At 46.4% G+C, this 9,533-nt stretch overlaps 3 protein-coding genes across 3 annotated transcripts in view; 2 read left to right on the top strand and 1 right to left on the bottom strand.

Moving 5' to 3' along the window:
- MCYG_05012 (class V chitinase Chi100) overlaps positions 1 to 4,034 on the top strand; it is a gene marked incomplete at both ends in the record, with an annotated part of 4,467 nt that extends 433 nt beyond the window's left edge. Inside the window, 4 exons of the mRNA XM_002847229.1 lie at positions 11 to 2,554; positions 2,642 to 2,756; positions 2,833 to 3,137; positions 3,232 to 4,034. Coding sequence (XP_002847275.1) covers positions 11 to 2,554; positions 2,642 to 2,756; positions 2,833 to 3,137; positions 3,232 to 4,034 — 3,767 coding nt within the window. The remainder of the gene's footprint in view (positions 1 to 10; positions 2,555 to 2,641; positions 2,757 to 2,832; positions 3,138 to 3,231) is intronic.
- A 507-nt stretch (positions 4,035 to 4,541) lies between these two features.
- Positions 4,542 to 6,950, top strand: MCYG_05011 (protein kinase; the record flags this gene model as incomplete). The annotated part of the gene is made up of 1 exon (XM_002847228.1): positions 4,542 to 6,950. One exon carries the CDS (start codon positions 4,542 to 4,544, stop codon positions 6,948 to 6,950), a length of 2,409 nt encoding a protein of 802 aa, XP_002847274.1.
- Positions 6,951 to 7,072: 122 nt separating this feature from the next.
- MCYG_05010 (conserved hypothetical protein) lies at positions 7,073 to 9,414 on the bottom strand (the record flags this gene model as incomplete). The annotated part of the gene is made up of 5 exons (XM_002847227.1): positions 7,073 to 7,383; positions 7,457 to 8,463; positions 8,557 to 9,078; positions 9,185 to 9,334; positions 9,401 to 9,414. 5 exons carry the CDS (start codon positions 9,412 to 9,414, stop codon positions 7,073 to 7,075), a joined length of 2,004 nt encoding a protein of 667 aa, XP_002847273.1.
- Positions 9,415 to 9,533: the final 119 nt, after the last annotated feature.

Genomic DNA, 9,533 nt, shown 5'->3' with positions numbered 1-9,533 from the left:
CCAATCGAAGCTGATGCCTCAGCCTGTGTACCTAAAGGTGTGCAGCAGCGAAACACCACATCTCCCGTGCAGCTATTATCGTCGGGTGACTCGTCTTCAGCCCATGTTGCGGATGTAGTTGCCGCCCTAGACCAATTACAAGCCTTCTCGACTCAATATAGAGCAGGTTGCAACGAATTTATCAAATATGCCTACTCAGGTGATAGTTTCGTGGGTGTCTATGTCGGATCAGGCCTCACTAGACAAAATATTCTCCCTTCGGTTCTCAAGAAGCTTAGCAGCCAGCTTAAGAGTGATGGTAGCGTTTCAGAGGAACTAGTGGTCCAGTTGTGCAGCAAATCTTCGGCCAGATACTCGTTGGGTATTTTCACCAATACCAAGGGCCACCTCGGTTCGGTCCAATCTGGTCTTCAGTCGTGGAAAAATGGCAGCTGTATAACGACCACTCACGAGGCTACCCCAGCGTGGCAAGAGGCAACCTATCTGATCCCAGCCGGCTTACACAGCAACTCCTCTACAACAACCATGACTAGTACCGCTGCTTTACCTCGATGGAAGCCTATAAAAACCCGCGATAGTGTTTGTCGTACTATCCAGGTAGAACCCAACGACTCATGCGATTTGCTCGCTAGCGAATGCGGCATTACAGCAGCGGACTTTTTAAAATTTAATCCTAGCCCGACCCTGTGTGGAAGCTTAAAGCCTGGTCAACATGTTTGCTGCAGTCCTGGAACTCTCCCAGATTTCTCACCGAAACCGGACGCAAAGGGCTACTGTTACCCCTACTTAGTCAAGTCTGGTGATTCTTGTTCTTCCCTCGCCGCAGCCTACGATATATCAAATGATGATATTGAGAAGTTCAACCAGAAAACGTGGGGTTGGAACGGCTGCCAAAAGTTATTCGCCGACTACACCATATGCCTTAGCAGCGGCTACCCTCCTATGCCTGCTCCTGTCGCTAATGCAGTTTGCGGACCACAAGTAAACAACACAGCTCCCTCACCCCCAGGAACAGACCTAAGCCAACTGAATCAGTGTCCCCTTAACGCATGTTGTAATATTTGGGGCCAATGTGGGACGACTAGCGAGTTCTGCACTCCGTCAAACTCTAGTACGGGGGCCCCAGGTACAGCAGCTCCCGGAGAGAATGGTTGTATTTCCAATTGTGGCACAGATATTATAACATCCGATGCTCCCAGCGAAACCTTCCATATTGCCTATTTTGAGGGCTTCGACTGGAAGCGACCCTGCTTACGTATGTCAGTTTCTGAAATCGATACTTCGGCTTATACTCACATCCATTTCTCCTTTATTACCCTTAATAAGGATTTCTCCATCAATTCGGATGATGTGGCAGATCAGCTTCCATTACTACAGGGCATGGTCGGTATCCGTCGCATTGTATCAGTTGGCGGTTGGGATTTCTCTACAAACCCAGATACCTACATGATATTCCGCGATGCGGTGAGTTCTGATGCAAACAGAAAGGCGCTAATTGCCAACGTTATTAAGTTTCTGAATGATCATGACTTGGATGGTATTGATTGGGATTGGGAGTACCCAAATGAGCCCGATATCCCCGGTATCCCCGCTGGCTCAGAGGAAGACACCACTGGCTATTTTCTGATGCTCAATGAATTGAAACAGAAAATGCCAGCTGGCAAGACTGTTTCTATTACTGTTCCAGCATCGTTCTGGTATCTACAGCGTTTCCCTATCAAAGCCCTGAGCCTCGTTGTCGACTATATCGTGTACATGACCTATGACTTACATGGGCAGTGGGATTATACCAATAAGTTTGTGAGCCCCGGATGCGTTTCATACTCTCAGGGGCTAGGAAACTGTCTACGATCCCATGTCAACCTCACCGAGACAGTTAATGCCCTATCGATGATCACTAAAGCGGGTGTCCCATCAAATATGGTCGCCATCGGCCTCAGTAGCTACGGCCGCTCATTTCAAATGGATACTCCCGGCTGCTGGACCGAGCAGTGTACCTTTACAGGGCCTGCATCGGGGGCATATCCTGGGCCTTGTACCAATACAGCTGGGTATATATCCGATTACGAGATAGGTCTAATTACATCTCAGAACCCATCGGCACAAGTTTTATGGGATGCCAACTCATACTCGAATATCATCTTGTTTAACGGCACTCAGTGGGTTGCTCATATGAACAAGACTAATAAGGCTACTCGGAAGGCTCTTTATCCGGGTCTCAATTTCCTTGGGACTGCCGACTGGGCAGTTGATTTGCAGTCTGAACATGGTGATGGGCCAGGCTCGCAGACTAATTCCTCAAGTGAGGTCATCTATATAGACCCTGGTATATGGGAATCGGCGACTCCTCAAGTAGTTGGCCCACCGGGTGCAACGCTAATCTGGCCCCCAATGCCACTCTCGAGTACTACCACGATTACATTCCCATTATGGACCACTACAATTTCGTATTCTAGTCTCACAACTCTCACAAGTACCCAGATGGATGGCTCAACATCGACCTATCCTCACTACGTCTATGTATCATGGCTTACATCTCTGACAATTCCGCCAGGTAGAGTTCCTGACCAACCATTTCTCAGCTCATGAGACAACGCTTATTTTCTTACACTTCACTGACTATTGGATCGGGTATAAATAGTGATAACTACTCGTATCCCCGTCTGGGGTGTATCTCTTACCAAGAGCCTAACAACCGGCACTATTTATCTTACAAGTTCTGTACAGCCACCTCCGTTCCAAGTCACTATTACGCCGTAAGTGGAATACATACTCCCAATTACAATGATAATTTGCCCCCAATTAATCAGTTTACTTCTTGTTATTATGTAGAGTTATCAGTGGTACCACCTCTGTTATCAGCGCTACCAAAACCACCACGATCCCAGCGGGCACAGTTATCTGGGGCACCAGTACTTACGTCAAGCCTGAGGAAACGGAGACTCTAGGGGGGACCACGACAGTGGTGAGCGGGAAAACTTTGCCGCCCACTGTTATTACTATAACGCCAAATCCTCATCCCACAACAGTGCCTGGAACTGTGGACCCCATCATCAACCCTAAGACGCCTAAATGGACGTCTGGCAGAAAACCTGAACCTACTGCCAAACCTGACTGCGACGGCTGCGGCTCAATCTGTAAGTTCCACATCTTTTTTCTAGCAAAGTCTGATAAATATGCCCACATATATGTCCGAAGTATGCAGTGTGCTAAATCATTTTCGCAATTTAGGCCTGCTGTTCTGCGATCCTGACTGCCCTTTCTGCCCTCCTGGAGTCTTTCCTCAACCTGGCGGTGGCTCTAATAATAACGGGGACGACGGTGAAAGCTCAACAAGTACACCCACTGGATCAAACGGCGCCCACACAATTTTGTATGAGACCCTCGCTGATGACGCGTATCCAACAACGCTTGCGGATATAGCCATGTTGTCTTCGCTAGCCTCGGAAGAAATATCCCTCATCAGGTCTTTCTTGGGTATTTCTAGTAGTACCACCAAGCCCACATCGACCCCAACGCCAACACCACCGCCCAAACCTACGCCCAAAGCAGACTGTGACTTCTGGGATGAGGGCTGGGGCTGGACGTTTGAAATCTACAACATCGACGGCTGGTCAATGGACAAAGGTGACTCACTACATCATGAAGAGAAAGGATGTGGCGCCCTCACAGGCTGGGATTATCACGAGGCAGACTCGACCACCTTTGCGTACACCTATTTTAACCTTCCATTCTTCATCAAAGATGGCTGCGTCGAGCGCGCTATTGTTTCAGCTGGCGGTCCCAAGATCTCTTGCAAGGGCCATAGCATCTTTGAGAGGAAACGGAGTGGTGTCAACTCCAGGGCGAGTATAGGAGCCAGGGCCCGCGTTAGGGCGAATGCCGTGCCTCCACACTATTCCGACGAGCAGGTTAAGGAGTTTGAGAGAATCTACGCCCATAACACATCTTATCGCTCATATTCGCCGTTAAACTGGGCTACTGACACCAGTAAGCCAACCATGACCACAGCGCCGACTATTACTACCCGATAGCTCGAAAATACTCATGATATATCAACCTGGTATAGCTGGCTTTGGAAGCATTCTCTGGTTTTTGAGCTACATTCGTATTTAATAGAGACCTGTAGCCGGACCTTTCAAATATCTTAAACTAGTTGTATGTTATATATTCCAAAAAAAAATGTATCTGCTTTGAAACCGCTGTGTTTCTATGGCATGGACCGGATCTAGGGGCAGCTTCATTTCATTCAACTGAGGCTATATTTAATACTGGAAAAACCTTTCCGGCCAGGCCAAAGGAGAAAATGGGCGAAAATAAGTCGAAAAGGCCCCTGGCCGTGAGCAGGTTGGTCATGCACCAGCTCTTTTAATCTATGTAATAAATTGGTCATCTCGACTGTAACTTATAACGAGTAATAACCATGCATGCCTGCAGCCATGTGTCAATATATTTACTTAGAATGCAACACGGCTAGCTGTAGCATCGCTCAGCTCTCCAACAAGAACACTCTTTATACAGTGACTGATGCTGCGACGAAAATGACTTTGAGCATAGCTGACTTTACTTTGGACACAAGCCCAAGCCCGCCTGGCATCTTGACCATAACCCTTCACGAAGGTGCTGGCTTCTCGACGGTAGACTACTACAGACAGATCTCCAACAACGATCTATCCAGCGATGCTACCAAAGTCCATCCATCGCAATATCTCGGGGGGAGCTTCGTGTATGCGCTTTTGAACTATGAAATGTCCCAAGTGACGGTCGAGTCGTTTTTCGGTACCAGCGAAGGTCCTACATGGGGAGTAGGATATTACGCAGAACGCGAGCTGTTCGTCTCCTGCTTGGCAGACTTGACTGTTCACCTCTATATCGGAGGCCACAGCACGGTAGACCAGGACATCTTCCTCGGTATGACACGGGTCAACCTGTTCGAGAGATACAAAACGCCCGAGTCACTATGGCTGGAACTACGGGACGGAGCCGGTAGGATCCGCGTCAGCTTTAAATATCGACATATCGAGGATAAACCATTGAAAAACGCAGACTTTGAGTACATCACTAAACTTGGGAAACCTCATACTGTCTCCTATGGAAAGGAAGCAGACCAGAAGACATTCGTTGAGAAAAAGATTGATATTTCCAAAGCACAATATATCACAACTAAACAACCCCAGATTAATCACCCATTTATCGCACCACTCTCACTTACCTTCAATCTACAAGGAACGCTGTACCTGCTCTCTCCTTTCGTCAGTGGTGGACATCTTTTTCGCCATATTCAAAAGCAGCGGTCTTTTGATATCGAGAGGTCACGGCTCTATACTGCCGAGATTCTTTGTGCGTTGGACTATCTCCACAATACCCATGGTATAATATCCTGGCTAAAGCCTGAAAATGTCCTTCTGGACTCCTTGGGCCATATAGTCCTATGCGGGTTTAGTCTCTTTACTAGAGAACGCGATACCTACACGATGCCAGAGTACCCAGCTCCAGAATTACTCCTCAATCATGGAAAGTCAAAGTCAGCGGACTGGTGGACACTTGGAATTTTCCTCTACGAAATGCTAATTGGGCTACCAGCATATTTTGATGATGACCCCAAGATGATATATCAAAGGATACTCAATCTCGACCAGCCTATCGAGTTCCCCGAGTCCATCCCCCCAACTGCCAAAGATATTATAACTAAACTTCTCGACCCCAGGCCTGAACGACGCCTCGGAGCCAATGGGGGGGCTCCCGAAATCAAAGCTCACCCATTCTTTGACGAGGTCGATTGGCACAAGCTTGATTTGCGGGAGTACAGGCCTCCTTTTCGGCCTAACTATGTAATGTGGTCCTTTGGACGTTATGGGTTCCCTATGTCAATGCCGGATGAGTTTGATGGGTTTCAATACAACAAACCACTGCTCAGAAGAAACACTATAATTGAAAACAATAGTTCTACCCTAAAATGCAAGGTTGAAACCTATCAGGTGGTTGTTGATGACGACTGGGAGCTTATCTGGGAGAACGGTCTACGGATATTCTATTTCTACAACCGCTTTACAGAGGCAAAACAACCAATTCCTCAGGCTGTGGCTCCCAATGATAATACTTCAAATGCAACAACCCCTAGCCAGGCCCAGAAACAAGCGGTACTCGAGGCTGCATTGCGAGCTGGATATAATCACGCAATCTCACAGCTACTAGAATATGGCATAGACTTGAACACAAATATCTTCGTTACTAGTACTTCTGGAGGTAAAAGTCCACTAGAATGGGCTACAGAGCATGAAAACTATAATCTAGTGACTCTTTTCCTTGATATGGGTGCCGATGCAGGTTTCTCTACGTTAAAAACAGCTATGGACAAAAGGAACCATAACATTATCAAGGCCGTGGTACAAAAATCTAACCGAATAGCTTCCACAAGGGCCCTTGGTCTTTCTATAGATCAACAAGATATTACCATGGTCACATTCCTCTTGGAAAACGGTGTTCAGTGCAACTTTCAAGAGGAAGATCGGCCTTCTCCCGAATATCGCCCTAGTGGCAGCGCCTTTGACCATGACTGCCCTTTATACCATGGCTCCTGGCCACAAGAGTTTATTCCTCCGCTCGTTCGGGCAGTTAAGCATGGTTACATTGACATTGCTCGGCTACTACTTAATTACAGGGCAGATGTTAATGTCGGCTACCATGATCTAGGATGGGACTTAACTGAGAGTCACGGACGAGGGAAAATTTCATTCTCATGTGGCAGGGTTATTCAGTTGGCAATGGAGTTAGGACATCTAGAAATTGTCCAACTGTTACTTGCCAGTGGCGCAGATATTGACCTTATACACCCTACCTGGTGTGTGCCGGGACATGAGTGCCATCCAGGATCAAGGGCCGTGTATCAGAAAGTTACAGCCAGCTTAAGGGTATCAGCAAAAAATAAAGGCCAAATGGCCACTATATAAGGTGGTGCAATATTCCATGCTTGTACTCCTGGCTAAGTGACAAAGAATTGATCCTGGCTTCATAAATTTGGATATTTATTTAAATTCTAAGGACAATGTACATAACCATTCATGATTCGACATCAATTTCTTATCACTGAATCCGGGTAGAGCTCCATTTCAACTCCTAAAGATTCCTCGGCTGTTTCTAAGAAATCAAATAATATCCCTTTTCCCTCCGGCAGCTCTTGCACCGCACGATCATCCGCAACAATAGTCAGCCCATCATCACGGATGAATAGAGTATGGATAGTATTAGCTGATTTTAGCTTCCATTTCTTCACGAGGGCATCTGTGAAGGCTTTTGCAGTGAGTTCCTCGATATATATTGCGTGGAAGTACTCTCCAGTTGTCTTCTTGTTATTCTGGCGCTTCTGGACATAGAAACAATGCTCTAAAACAATAGTAAGTGTCAGACATAACGAAGTTCATACATTGGGTTGAGAGGTAAATGAGAGATAAATTACTTTGTGGTTTTATTGAGACAGCTCTGTTCTCCATTAAGGGCTCTTTTCCAAGTATATCATCATCGTTTTGTTGTACGTCCAGCTCTAGAGGGAAGAGGTCCGGGTCATCCTGAAGATCACCCTTGAGATTGAGAACACTGGCTTCACGCCTAGACGTGATCATCTCCTTCAGACGGTTGAGCTCTATACGGAGGTCTTCTTCAAGGGATCCTTTCATAGAAACATCCTGGCCATACGACCAGGGGCCTTTTGACTTGCGTGTCTTTACCATATGGCCATCCCCGTTACCTAACACGGAGCTGCTGTATCTCCTCTTTTTGCCACAGTTCATAGATCCCGAACTAGTTTCAGAGATTTCTTCCTTCACGTCATGGATGAGCTTTTTGACGTGGATAAGGTCGTTTGAAAGTTTCCTCTCGGCTCCATGGTCTCGAAATAGCTTGACTTTACAGTAACTGATTTCCGAGTAATTGGTCCCAGGTATCTCGGGAGGCGATAAAATGGCCTCAGTTTTGGTACAAAGCCTAAGCGGAACTCCCTTGACTCCCTTAGAGTAGCTGAAGCTGGTGGATACAAAATTGAATCGAACATATATAGCACATTCAAGTGGACCGCTGGTTCTGCGAGGAGTCCATATCACGGAAAATCCGTCAAGGTTGTTACGTTCCAGCTGAACTTGTCGATAGCGCGGCTTCCCCTCGTCACCCTGGTTATGGTCGACATGTTCAACAGCAAGAGGCGTACTATCACCTTGATATGTCCCGTTTGCGCTACGGCCTTCTTGCCATAGTTTCCAATAGCTCGCCGGTTTGAGACGCTGCTTTTCTTCCTCAAAAGTTATCCGTATGGTTGTACGATACTTTAAAGGATAGTAATCAAAGTTCGATGCACCAGTATCCGTTATAGTCAAAGTGTATATCTGGCCTTTGTTAAGATAGGTAGTGGGTATATCATCTGGGCATTGTACCATTGCGGTAGCAGCATGCAATATGGAATGAAACCGGAAACTGCAAGGTAGAAATATCCTAGCAGATTAGCCTGTTTGGTACATAGGTTCATGGAGATCAAGCAATATTCTAGGCTACCCGCAATATACTTACTTGTCACCAAAATCACAATCATCTATAGGACTTTCAGATCCTCGACAATAATCAGACGTAGTCCCTGGAGCTCCATAGCGAGATTGTAGGTTATACGCCGCATTTGGAAAATGGCCCAAAGGGCCTAGACTGGGTAATTCTTGGAGCAGTGCCTCGGGTGCATCGCTGGGTTGCTTCTCGGTAGCGCCCATAGGTTGTCCTATGCCATAGGATATAGGCAGCTGTTGTGAAGTAATCGAGTCACCAAAAGGTTTGGAGAACACAGATGGGTGGACGGACGAAGTGCATATGGCATCTTTTGAATTAAGAGAATTGATTGCCACTGCCTGAGTTAAAAGATCCATCGGATGATTTTGATCAGACGGCACTGCATCGGGTGTTTTGCAGGAAGTACATGATGGGGATATATTGGTGAAGGCCGAGAAGGGAATCAAATCGTCAGGGTACACGATGGGTTGAGTCGATTCCAATTGATCGACCTGAGGGTTTGAGGTTTCAGTATAGACACCCGAGACATCTGGCCTGCTTTGGGGGATTCCATTAGCCCGTAACTAGTTAACTAACACACGCTGCATTTGACATGAGGGCATTCAGGGATCTCGCGGATAGAAAATCCAATGCAACTAACCTCTGGAATGGCAATTGTTTAATAAAAGGGTCAGGTATAGACAATTTCGTGAAGTGTTTTGAAGAATTATTCTTGAAATTCGCACTCGCATTAGGGTAGTTTTGTCTGAAATTGGTGTATAAAGCCTCATCCGGCTTTTGTGAGTTTCTCCTGTAGAAACGTCAGAAACATCCAATATCCTGATAGAGCATGGATAACTCTTCAAAAGACACATGCCGACTTCTTAACATGACGCCGTTGAATGCTGAAAATACCTCTAAACTTCTAATACGAGCAGAAGAAGCAGAGGTTCAAGATCAATTAATGAGCAGTAGGGGTGTTATCACGAATTGACTTACTATATAAAGAG

The sequence above is a fragment of the Microsporum canis genome, genomic scaffold (assembly GCF_000151145.1).
Source record: "Microsporum canis CBS 113480 supercont1.4 genomic scaffold, whole genome shotgun sequence".
In the NCBI taxonomy this organism is placed as follows: Eukaryota; Fungi; Ascomycota; class Eurotiomycetes; order Onygenales; family Arthrodermataceae; genus Microsporum; species Microsporum canis.
This window is presented reverse-complemented; position numbering and strand designations above follow the sequence as displayed.